General features: G+C 37.1%; 1 protein-coding gene across 1 annotated transcript in view; it reads left to right on the top strand.

The window, feature by feature from the left end:
* DNAH7 (dynein axonemal heavy chain 7) overlaps positions 1 to 13,647 on the top strand; it is a 230,209-nt gene that overhangs the window by 55,288 nt on the left and 161,274 nt on the right. The window contains exons 19-21 of the mRNA XM_067023255.1: positions 7,056 to 7,249; positions 8,995 to 9,193; positions 11,867 to 12,007. Of these exons, the coding sequence (XP_066879356.1) occupies positions 7,056 to 7,249; positions 8,995 to 9,193; positions 11,867 to 12,007 (534 nt within the window). The remainder of the gene's footprint in view (positions 1 to 7,055; positions 7,250 to 8,994; positions 9,194 to 11,866; positions 12,008 to 13,647) is intronic.

The following is a 13,647-nucleotide window of genomic DNA, read 5'->3' as shown; positions in this document are numbered from 1 at the left end:
CTCCTGTTCTGATAGCACTGGCACAGGTCAGCTTGCTGGTGATGGAACAGACTTCCAGTTGGAGAAGAAGACGTTAGCCGCCTCTCTTTACAATGCACTTGAAAACTTTTCTTGGGACCCTCCCTAATACAGGACCAGTGAATTGCCCATCATTTGGGGTTGAAGGAAGTGGATAATCTTTTGTGTGTACCCAGACTTGACTTTTGATCCACATGAGTCTTTTGTATGTCGTACAAGGCAGGAAAAGGCACTCTTGAATTTCTCCCCAAACCTTTTCCTTTTGTAGTCTAACCGCCTCTCAGTAAATATGAACACTATTCCTCCTGTTTTTCAGGCCAAAAGCATAGTCATTCTTTTTCTTTTTCCTTTTACTATAATAAATACGATCACTTGGCACCAAGCATCTCACCTCTTTCTAGTGAGCTGGAAAGCTAAAATTGTGTCTCCCAGACTCCTTAGCATCTAAGTTTCTGGAAGTGAATTCGATTTCGATGATTTAGGTACGCATTTGGGATTTGGAAGGCATACGGTGGCCATCTTTTTGCCATTTTAGCTATTTCTGCTGTCAAGCAAGATCACTTTTTTTTTTTTTTTTTTTTCTTTTCTGACAGACTTCAGTGTCTGGTGACCAGTTTCATGGGTATGTACAGCCGATGATGATGATGGCTTCATGACCCTACTCTCTGATCCTAGAATCACAGTCACCACGGTGTGTTCTTGCATGCAGTTAGTTCTAGTGGTGGCGTCTTTTTGTCCTTACTGAGGCAGAGGTAGCAACACTCCTGGAAGGTCAGTTCCACAGGTTCTAGGAGTCTTTCCTGGAAGCCCATCCTCGAGTGTGCTCCCCTAGACCTCCTTATGATTTTGTAATAACTTAATTCACTATATTACATTTCCTTTTGCTTAATTACCTAGAAGGATTCTGCACTGAACTCTGAATAAAGATATTAAACCCTCAAAGTTGGCATCTAGGATCTTGGTCTATATGACCAAGTTGGATTTTAGGGTAGTTAAAATCTAGTTACCGTCTGAAAATGGAACACTAGTGGTACCTGGCATGCACTCCAAAATTCACTTACTTAAATTATTCTCTTGGTTTCCTGGAATGAAGAGTCTGTTTTACAGGCAGTGCTTTGGTGGACCAACTGACTGCTGTGGTAGATCAATAGAGCACAAATTTGAAATACAAGGGATGTGAGATGGACTGAATTTTTTCTAAAACACTGGAGAAATTAAAGAAATGGCATAATTCAGGGCTTAAATTCTTGCTCAAGACATGGTCAGGGGATTAAGGTGCTTCTGTGATTGCCCTCGAGAGCCTCTTGATTATCATAGATACAAATTTGACATAGCCCAAAATTATAGAGTCTGATCCAGCAGGTTGCCAAATTACAATGTAATTTAATTCACAGCCTTGCCAGATCTGTTCTGTGAAAGATAATTTACTTACTGGGAAAGAGTGGGATGGTGAGAACTGAGAATGGGGACAATTGGGTGAATTTGATTGACTTTGGGTACCCTGACCCTTACACTGAGAGCCTCCCTTGCTAGAAGCCTTGTCAGAATCCTAAGGAATATAGGAGATATTATATTGCAGTAGTGCTTGCCTAGGGAGAACCTAAGTTAGATACAGTCAAATGTATTGATGTGAGTGCACTTACCAGAGACCTTGGTTTCCATGAGCTAGTCAGGGAGATGTGAATGATTTCTGTTTTACTTGCTTTTTTGACCAAAACCTGGCTTCCGTGATGGCCTACCTAAATGAAGTTAAAATGCCAAAAAATCCTTGATATGATTTAAAGAAATTAAAGACTGGTTTATAGATTTCTGCAAAATATTTCTTGCATATCATCCAGAGGCAGAAAGTACAACCTCCCCCTGCCCCCTACTTAGGGGATTGACTTAAAAGGTAGTAGGAAGGGAATCCCACAACTTCAATAAATATTAGGGGTTTTTTAAACCTTACCTATACAAATGGCCAGAAGTGTGGCTCTACATTGATCATAGTCAGTAGCAGTTTGGCTGTATGATCAAGGACTTAGAAGAAACAAGAGTAAAAGACTGGCAACAAGGAGGTCTGAGGAAGAGGTATAAGGAATCACAGAATAGACTAGAATATGCATGTATTTGTGCTCCATGTAAGTGTTTAATAAAATGCAGCACCGCAAAAGGAGGCACTTGATAATATTAGTTGACCAGTTGATCTACTTTGTGAATGTCAGTCAGCATATGCCATTGTATGCACAGTGAGCTATGAATCGAATAATCACATGATATGTTGTCCAGACTGCAGAATTTCTGAGAGTTAAAGCAATTAATAAGTAAGCTAGGAGAGCAAGCATAAACCAGAACTTTCCTCATCAAACTGGGTTATATGGTCACTCAAGCTACAAAGAAAGAAGTCATATGGCAGAGGTGGGAATTATGGAAGGACTTGTCATTAGGGGCTGTCCCTTACCCAACACTGCTGAGTGTCCAAGCTGCCAACAGCAGAAACCAACAACATGCTTCTGATACAGGGTCACACCTGAAGGGACCAGGCAGCCATTTAGAAGGAATTGAATACATTGGACCTCTTTCAACTTAGAATGGATCAGTGATTTTTCTGCACCAGAGGGGTTTTCTTTCTCATTCCAAGTTTCTGTCAACACTGTCATTCACTGATTTACTGAATGACTTATTGTCACACTTTCCACACAACATTGCTTCTGCTAAGGAACCCACACTACAAGGGAAATGAGGCAACTGACTGATACTCATAAGATTTACAGGTCCTAAGGAACCCACACTACAAGGGAAATGAGGCAACTGACTGATACTCATAAGATTTACAGGTCCTATGTGAGCATTGACCTCGTAAAAAGTGGAATGTCTCGTGTTGAAGACTCAGTTGCTATTCCAGCAGGAAGAAAAGCGTGAGTTTGTGAGTTTGGGGTGCAGTTCTAGAGGATACATAGCATAAGTTCTCAACCAGCTCCAAATACAGAGTTTCTCCCATAGGCAGAGTACATGGGTCTGGAAATTAAGAAATGAAAATGACAGTGACACTTTATGCCAATTCTCCCAATAAACTTCTCACAATAATTTTGCTTCCCTGCTTTTGTTCTTGCTAATTGAAATATCTTAGTATCCAAGGGAGAAATGCTTCCGATGGGACATGGCAATGGTTTCCTTGAACAGGAAGTTCTTGATTTGCTCCCTTTACCCTTTGACCTCTCTGTCCTTATAACTTTTACCACACTCTCTCTATTCCAGCCACACTAAGCTTCCTTTTTAATTTTTCTTCTTTTTTTTAATCACACACGCCAAGCACCCTTTGCTGTAGAACCTTTGTTCTGACTGGACCCTGTTCCTGAAATGCTGTACCTCCAAATATCTGCAGAACTAATGAGTACCTTTGCTTCCTTGAAGTCTTTTCTCAAATATGACCTTTATAAAGAGGCTCACATTGAGCATCGTATTTAAATTGAAACCTGCCTTTGCCTTTCCTGGCAATCCTTATCCCCCTTTTCGTGTTTGCAGCATCTATCACCTTTTAGCTTAGTATTTGATTTATGAATTGTTATGTTTGTTATCTATCATCTGTCTCCTCATGGAGGCTGGGATGTTTGTCTGTTTGGTCCACTGTTGTGGTCCAAGCACTGAGAACAGTGTCTGACATCTATCAAGTCCTCCATAAATACTTGTTGAGTGAGTGGGTGAATAGTTAAATTGAGATTGATCCTTGAATTATTGCTAGTTCTAAGAATTCTGAAAAACCTTCTCTGAAAATTCAGTGTTAGAAACCTGGGTCCTAAGAGCTGGATTAATCCTAGAAACATCCTGCATTGTGAAAGAATTTCTATTTTTGGTGAGGTCAAAGGATCTGAAAATTGTAAGGGAGCATAAACGTCTACTCAGTGAACGCACGTTTCCTTTCTTAGTACTTAAAAGGTTTAAAGAGGATCTTATTAGTTTTCTATTGTCCAGGGTTTTCTGATTTGGAAGTTTATGCTTCTGGAAGTTTAGAGAACTGGCTTGAGCTTAATTCCATTAAGTGTACTTTCTGTGAAGCTTCCTGGCAGCAGTAATTAGAATGCTCTCTCTGTCTACCCCAATTAAAGTTTCAGGCCCTCATATCACAGGCAATTGGTTTAGAAATGTAAATCAACCAGTAGCTTGTCATTTGAGCTGATGAGATTGGTGATACTTGTGAAGCAAAAGAAGACATGTAAAATTTGTAAAATTATTTGTTTTATACCAAAAAGTAATAGCAACTAATAATTCCTTTTCCTCTCCCGAAGATGAAAAGTAATTAAAGCGTCAAAGGAGTCATACTTAGTTTCAAATATCTGGTAGCTTCCTGTTATAACATCTTATTGTTCTGTCTTGAGAACCTTAGCTAATAAGTTGGTACAAAACGGGGGTGGGGGGTGGGGGTGGGGGTCGTAAGTTCCTTGAGTGCCTTTGTGTGTCTGCAGGCTTAACTCATCCTCATTCACTCAAGCATTCAACAAATATTTATGGAATGCCTACTCTGTACTAGAGTTTTGTGGCAATGCTTAAAGGAACTTAAAGCCAGTTTTATTTTAGTATGATTAATATCTTACCAGAAGGATGGCAGTTTATAAAATGTTTATTTTAACTACATTAAACCAATGGAGTGATGTGACTTACTCCATGAATTCCCCCAGAGTAATGTCTCTCTGTCTGTATCTCATCAAGAGACAGTTACAGAAGGTGAAATGGAAAGGGTAGTTTCAAGCATATGTGTGTTCCAGGCACCATATTAGGTGCTTCCAATATTTTGTCTAATTTGGTCTTCATAACAACTTTGAGAGAGGGCTCTTATCCCCATTTTAAAGATAAGAAAATAGAGAGGTTAATTAAGTGATTAGGAACCAGGTCTGTTCTTCTCTTCATCTGATGTAGTCTCTGTTCTGTTTACCTTCTCATGGGAAGAGAGTGTTTAGTTTCCGGTCCAGAGATGATTGATTACTTTTCTATATTTTTTTCTTAAGTCCATATACCAAGGTACATAGATATTGCCTGTGTTGATTCAGAACTAGCATATTTGACTCAGTGTCATTGAGCTGATCTAGATAAATAGATTTGACCTCAGAAATTCAATAAAACTTTTTTTGCTCAAATGCTAAGTGCTTCCAAGGGGTATTTCTTTTGTAATTGCAATATTTAGGGAAGGAAATATGAACTGTTGTTTTAAATAACTGATTTTTTTTTTTAGCTTTCAAATCTCAGATCCAAAATAGCAAATTGCAATAAATTCTTTGGCTGAGAATAAAACAAACATTGTTAATTTGTGAAAGGAATTTTTCACATTTATTAGCAACGTTCTTTTTTTTTTTCCCCAACGAAGAAAAGCATACTTTTCCAGAAGGTGGCACTCTAAGAACACCGTTTTGGTTTTTGAATTTAGGAGTACTACTGTTCCATACTTTGTCGAATGAACTGCACATTAAATTATGACCTGAATCTCTGTACTGTAATGCTTCTTTTTGTATGCGTTTTTAAATGTTTATTTGAAACATAAAACTCTTAGGAAATATAATAAAATGCCTTTAAAAAATTCTGCCTCTTTAAAGATAAGTGAATTGCATATGTTGCATATTCCATATGAACCTGTTCTACTGAAAAAAAAAACAGGTATCGATGATTATTTTGTTCTTTGATTAAATTGCTGTGTTCCCAAATTACATTGTTATATTTCAAAACAAATCAGAAAATTATCTTTCCTTTCCAGTCATATTGAAAGTATATTAACAAAAACATGTTCCTGCAGTAGAATAAAATTTCTCTATGAAGCAATTTACAGTTGAAATTTTTGATTGACCTCAGTCAGTACCAAACTCCCTTTGGCTAAGTACCAAAAATAAGTTTAAATTAGTTAATCTTAAAATTCTTTTTAATTTTTAACAATATTCCCTTGATTTAATTTCATGTAAATTTTCTCAATGTACCAGTATATTCTCATGAAGTTTATTTGGTCTGATGATTAAAATCTCTAATGTGTTTTGCTACCTCTTTCTCACACTTCTAAGCCTACTTAGTAAAGAATTCTTCTTTCTTTGTCATTGGTGTCAGTGGTGAACACTTGAGTTTGGGATTATAAGACCAAGACTAAACCTGGATGACATCAATCATGTGTTAAGGAAAAATAGTAAAAAGAATTTTATTTCAGCTCTGTCTAGATTGTGTTTTCATATGTATTTCTAAAGATTTTCATAAGCCTGGTGGTTACTTGTAGGGGTATTTTGAGAAATCAATAAACTATTTCTTAAAATACCAGTTCTTAAGACCAGCTTTTGGTATAATTCTTATTTTGAATCCTACAGCATAAAAGAAAGCTTTTAAAAATACTTGATTGTGTTTGAATCCCTTTAAAGCAAACAGCTCACAGTGACACTTTCAAGTGATAGAATGTTCAGAAATCCATGCCTTGAAAGTAGAACAATCTTAGTCTCTAGAGAGTTCAGGAAGAACACACCTTGAACTTCAGTCCTTCAACAAGCAGAGTGTTATAATGCAGTTCCAAAGGTAGTTCTTTGCAATGTAAGATCTTTATGGAAAGCTCCTTCCTCCACGCTCCCAACCCCTTATTTTTATCTACCCTCATAAAGCAGGAATTGTTATTTTATTATTATTGATAACAATAATATTCAAAATAATAATTATAATGATGACATCTTTTTAGAGTACTTTTCCTCAAAGAACAAAAGACAAACGTATCTCATACTCTTTTGTTTCCCCCTGTCCTTCTTGTGAGTTCATATAGTGTCCCCCTCCCCACTCCTGCAACACTCATTGTCTCTCACAGTTCCCAACTTAGAATGAGAAATTGTGGCCAACATCAATGAGGATCAAGTCAACGTGGCTTTTACACAATTAAAGAGGCTGGTTAGATCTAGACTATGCAAGAGTACTTTTAAAAAATAAGTATTCACTTTAAATTTTGAATAACCTTTGTTATATTAAAACCATGCATTCTCAAATATAATAGGAATATAAAGTCAATATGAATATCAAATATTTTTGAGTTGTACATTTTTTATTTGTAGGATAAACATGTTCTGGCAGTTGTAACTATTGAGAGAATGCTGGAGAGGCTGAAAAAATCTAATGAACTTTTGGAACTCATTCTTAAAGGACTTAATGAATATTTGGAAAAGAAGCGTCTCTTCTTCCCTAGATTCTTTTTCTTGTCTAATGATGAACTTCTTGAGATACTGTCTGAGACTAAAGATCCCACTAGGTAAGTAAGGTATACATATATATTATATGTATATAATACATGGCTAAGTTTATTTATTGCCTTTAATTTTCAGAATAATGCAGAACTTATATATGATTTTGTTTATGTAATAACTTTTTAAAGACTATTCTAAATCGTATCAATAATCAACTTAAATAATTACTAAAGACATAAGGAATACCATTGAATGATATTTTCCAAATGTGATGAATCTTGGAGTGGATTTCTCATTTTATCACATATTGTCTTACAGATTTTTCAGAACACATCCCTCTTCTACATCCCATGCAGAATAAAAGTCAGCGCCCTCTCAGTGGCTTGCAGTCACCCACGCCGGTGCTCCCCCATGATCCTTCCTAATCATCCCCCACTAGCTTGCTTCTTGTTTATTCTGCTACAGTCCTTGCAATTCTCCCATAAAAGGGGCAGCCTCCTCCCTCAGTGTACTCTTCTCTTTGCCTAGGATCCTCCTCACCCAAATATCCATAAGACTTCTTTTACCTCCTCTAGATCTTTGTGGAAACCTGCTCAAACATCTGCCACTCAAGAAGGCCTTCCCTGGCCACTTATTTAAAACGGCAACCCCTTCCAGCACTCCCTAGTCACCTTTCTTGATTATCTTCTCTGCCTCGTTTTCTTTCAGCACACTTTTTATCATCTGGCTTACTCTCTATTGCGCTTATTTGTTTACTGTTTGCTTTCCTCTAGCAGAACATAAGCTCCATGATGGCTGAGATTTTTGACCTTTTCCCCCTCACAGCTGATTCCCTATTCCTTAGAAGAGTGTCTGGTTTACATCAGGCCGTGAATAGATATTTGTTAAATTTGTCAGTTTTGTGTCTTGTGCCTTCAAAGTAGCAGACAAGTAATCCAGACAAAAAGGTAAATTTAGACTCAGATTTCCCTCTGACGTTTTATACTCTGCCCATTTTTTGCCTGTTTGAAAGATAAACTCAATTGGTCATTTGTAACATGCCAAGAATGAGGAATTTAGTCAGTTCCATCTGTATTACAATGAATAGACTAAAGTTGGGCACCTTCAAAGTAGTTGATTTACTTAAAGCACTAAACCTAGTTCATAATTTGCAAGGAGTCTCTGAAGATCCCAGTTGAAATATCTACTTTTTGCGCATTTGAAGATTCTTCAGATCAGTGTTGTATCTGTTGGTCAAGATTGTTTTGGTCCTTGTATTACTTTTAACAGCTTTTGATTCATTGTGTTGGAAACAAAACCTCATGAAGCTCTTATTATAATTGTAATTTTACAGATCTTTTCGTGATTATTCCATTAATGATTATCTCCCACTGGACTGTATAATCCAAGCATCCGTGCAGGGAAGAATTGTCTTTATTTTTTTTCTTTTCTGTCAGCACTTCGTCTCTAGCATCTAGCAGGGGCCTCAAGCATAATGCACATTTATGAATTTTTTTTTTTTTTTTTTTTTTTTTTTGTGGTACGCGGGCCTCTCACTGCTGTGGCCTCTCCCGTTGCGGAGCACAGGCTCCCGACGCACAGGCTCAGAGGCCATGGCTCACGGGCCCAGTCGCTCCGCGGCATGTGGGATCCTCCCGGACCCGGGCACGAACCCGTGTCTCCTGCATCGGCAGGCGGACTCTCAACCACTGCGCCACCAGGGAAGCCCCATTTATGAATTTTGAATGAAGATTGGTATACAAAGAACACTGATATATAGGGAATTGCTTTTATTTGGTTAAGTCTCTTAAACATTTTTTTTTCCTGACAGAGTACAACCTCACTTAAAGAAATGTTTTGAAGGAATTGCAAAGGTGGAATTTACAGAAAGTTTGGACATTACTCACATGAAGAGTAGTGAAGGAGAGGTGGTGGAACTCGTAGACACCATTTCAACAGCCAAAGCCAGAGGTCAAGTGGAGAAGTGGTTGGTTGAGTTAGAGAGAGTTATGATTAAATCCATCCATAAGGTAGCCAACTGTATTTATTATTATTTCTAGTAAAGATGATAGAATGTTAATGTATTATTGATAAATGTACTTTTATTTAGACAAATTGAGTCATGAATTACCAATTCAATTGTAACAGATAGATTGAAGGCAAAGATATGGTCTCTGATACTAATTTTGTAATGACTCACTTGAAAAGTGGGACAAAATACCATACATACTACAACAAACTTGGGTTTTAGTCATGAGTCTGTCTCATTTCTTGTGCTTTCAGTGTTAGACACACTTTGGTCTGCATGGTCTGTCTTTAGTCTCGCCTTGGAAGCACCTCTCTACAGTTTCACGTCAGTCTCCTTGACATGTATGTTCCTCTGGTGGTTCCTTTTGTTCTGTGAATATATAAAATATGTACCAGAATGTTAGAAAATCATAAGTACTTTCTACAATTAACAGTAACTTCATATTTTCCATATCTCAGAAAGCATATTACCACCTCGATCATTTGTAATTATTTTTGTTAGTAGAGAATTTTAAGTCGAGGGAGCAAATAGAGCTTAATTGAACAGTTAATTAATTTTTTACTATAATGTGGACTTAGCATTCAAGTTCCTTACCAGGAATAAAAATCATGATTGAGCAGGGAAGCATGAGAGCAAGAATGAGAAGGAAATATGGCATCAAGTCCTAATCAACAGTTTTCATGGATTTTTCAGATGCTGTCACACATTATTGAAAAATTTACTGGAATCTAGGTGTTTAATGTACATCATGTGTCTTAATGTTCCTTTCTCTTAAATATAATTTTAATCTCTGCCTGCGTTGTATTTTTTCAATAGATGCAAAATCTTTTGGACAGGTTCCCATTTCTCCCTCTTATGGATTAAGTGATAATGAATGTCCTTATGCATACTGGTTTCTTTGATTGAATTATTTATTTTCTTATGATAACTTCTCATATGTAGAATCACTGGGCAAAAGAGGATGAGCTTTCGTAGGGCTTGATAAATATTGACAAGCAGCTTTCCCATTTACGCAGCTATCAGCAGTTAAATGCATTTCACTTCGACCACTACTTAGCAGCATTGAATTGGTTATATGGTTTGTTAATTGATGTACACAGTGGTAACTCATTATTTTAGACATATCGAATACTATTTCAACTGTTCTTTTAGTTTTGTTTGTCAAAGTACTCAGAGAAAATATTTTGGGTTACCATTTCAGAGCATTAAGATGGGGTGGCAAGTAATTGGCTAGGAAATATCTTCCCCAAATGTTCATGTGTAAGTTTGTGTTGGTGGGAAAAAGGCAAGTGAATGCGATGTAAAATACTACAGATAGGAGCTGTGTGTGTTACTGTGTTGTGCTATATGTATTTGCATGCTTGAAAGGCTACTGCATGCCTAAATTAAGTGAATTTTGTGTCATTTCTAAATAATAAAAAATCATGTTCTAGGCACCTTTGCCCTTTTATCTTACTGGATTATCATGGATTTAGTACTGCAGTTTGCTGTAGTCTGGCAGTTTGCTACTGCCAAAATATGTTATTTTTCATATATGGCATGCACAGTTAAAAAATATATTTTATATACAATATTATAGAACTTTATGTAATCATATTTCTCCTCATCCAACTATATAGAAATTTGTGATTTAGATTTTAATGCCTCCTTCCTATTCTCTCCACAGTGTCCTTCTAGAACACATATTTATTCCATCTTTGGCATTTCTCTACTGTACCTTCTATTCTTTCCTGTGTTCCTCCCATCTCTCAGTTGCTCCTTTTCACCTGCCCTTTCTGTGGCTTCCTCTGACCTTTTACATTTTCTTTATTATCAATAGACAACATTGCCCTTCATTTCTATTCAACTCCATATTCAACTCCATTTCTAGCTAAGCTAGAAATCCAGAAAGATTCGCCTATATATTTCTCAGAAAAATGTCATTTTGATAATCTTTTCGGAAATTCAGACATTAACGTGACTATCACCTCATAGATGCTGCTATTTTTGATTGATACATATAATAGATTGGAATGTTTCCCACTGATGGCTGGTAGAAAAAGTGGATATATGAATTCACTGAAAACATATGTAGTAAAGTACATGACTTAGACTTCCTGAATTTACAGCTCTCAACTCTCCATGAATGAATTATATATCCACCCTGTCATCATAGCCTTGGGCATCAAACTACAGGACTGAGAGGGAGTGAGGTGTGAAAACACAGGAGGAACTTTAGAGGAATTGTGTAGTGTGCTTGAGTGTGCATGTACAAATATACACATGGCTGAGTGGGGATCTGATTAAGTTCAAAGGAAATAATCTGTGAATTTGACAGATCTCATTTTGGAATTATTTGAACTTATGTTTTATAATTAAATTGCTTGTGTTCAGTCCAGATGTATCTAGGACATCTTTGGCTACGACTGGCCAAAGAAATATTTCATATAATGCGGTTCACACAAATAGATTATGTATCAGCAAAATAAAATGCTATGTAATATATTTGTTTTGCTCACAGGTGTATGGAAAAACTTGAACTTGTCTAGTTACATGCTTTAAATCTTCATCATTGGCTAAGACGTAAGAAGTTGAGCAGTACAAGATAATCCACTCAGGAGTTAGCTCTTCATTTTTTAGCTTGTTCAAGTAAAGTATGAAACTGTTTACCTTTAGCATTTTCTTTTTCAATTAGGTAATTAGAGATGCACTTTTTGCCTATACACAACATGAACGAATTAACTGGGTAAGAGATTGGCCTGGACAGACAGTTCTCTGTGTATCCCAAACCTTTTGGACAACAGAAGTACAAACAGCTATTGCAAAAGGACAGAAGGTAAGCTTTTATTACCCACAGGTTTTGCAGCATTTTTTAAATAGCTATAATCGCCAAAATACAATTATTCTGGAAAAAAAAAAAAAAGACAATCCACTCAAAAAGCCAAGCGTACTGGAGCCTCAGTCTTTTTATTATATACATTTTTATGCCTTTAAAAATAGAGTAATAATAGGACAAAGAAATGTCCTAAACTCAGAAAGATTAGGAGGAAATACATAATATAATTCTCTTTTATATCTTCAGTAAAACTACCCTATGAAGACAAAAGATATTAATTGACTTATTTTGCCTATTTTAATTTTTAGTGTACTGATTTTTAGTAAATAATAATATTTTGAATGATGCTTAATATTAATTATTCTAACAAATATATATTTAATATTATAATATTAAATAATATTAAAATAATATTCAAAACAGAAGCAGCATTCTTATCCATAAGGTAGGATTCCAAGCAGGTCAACTTTGGGTTGACTGATAGGTCAGTTGGAATCTAGCAATTGCAGATGTGTTTAAAGCCATGAGTTTTTAAAGTATTTTTTACATGGAGTTTGGCATTATTGTCTGTAAGGTATTGTTGAACACTGGTGAGTGTTGGGTTTGAGAGAGACTCGTATTCTCTGTAAGCAGGCAGATCTCATAGAGGAGGGAGCTGAGTGACACATGCTTAGTTCACTCCAACATACCAACAGGTCACTTATTTCTCCTCTGAGGAAAGGATAAGGGCGTAGGGCAGGAAGTCAGGGATTTGTAGGAAGAAGTCTTTCTTCATGGAAACCAGAGCATGGGGAATGAGGGTATCCCTTACAGCAGTAAGTCCTTGGGGATACTCCTGGGCTCTTGGCTGTCTATGTGCATGTTTCTTTTCTCCCCAGTGGGTCCAGAAACTTCATTTTGTCTTTTTACTTTGAAGCTACCACGCAGCCACCTCCCCACACAAAGGGATTCCTCTATCGCCAGTGTGGGTTACTGGGGGGACGTGTAGCCTTCTGGATCTCGCTCCTTGCTTGCTGGCCCCCCAAACCACCGTGCCAACTTTCTCATTCATCGCTATGGGAAATAGAGGGAACAAAGAAGCAAATGTGAGCAAATAAGACAAATTTGTAGGCATCTTCCACATTTCTTCAGTTTAAATGTGGTGTTTATTAAACCTCCACCCATCTGTCAAAATGATATTTTTCTCTGGAACAGGTAGGAGTTGAGGTAGAGAATTTAAGTGTAAACCTTTCATGCTTCTACTTACCTCCCAGGTGTAATTTGTATCTCAAGGGACACACAATTTAGGTCATTCCACTTCAACGTGTCCTCTGCTCAAAGCTGTCTGCCTACAATTCTTTTTTTTTTTTTTTTTTTTTTTTTTGCGGTATGCGGGCCTCTCACTGCTGTGGCCTCTCCCGTTGCTGAGCACAGGCTCCGGACGCACAGGCTCAGCGGCCATGGCTCACGGGCTTAGTTGCTCCGCGGCATGTGGGATCTTCCCGGACCGGGGCACGAACCCGTGTCTCCTGCATCGGCAGGCGGATTCTCAACCACTGCGCCACCAGGGAAGCCCTACAATTCTTACCATATTGTTCTTACCATATTTTATACAGATACAAATAGATTTTTTTTTTTTTTGGTTTACAACAGTAACCACT

This window comes from Kogia breviceps, chromosome 2 (genome assembly GCF_026419965.1).
Source record: "Kogia breviceps isolate mKogBre1 chromosome 2, mKogBre1 haplotype 1, whole genome shotgun sequence".
Classification (NCBI taxonomy): domain Eukaryota; kingdom Metazoa; phylum Chordata; class Mammalia; order Artiodactyla; family Physeteridae; genus Kogia; species Kogia breviceps.
This window is presented reverse-complemented; position numbering and strand designations above follow the sequence as displayed.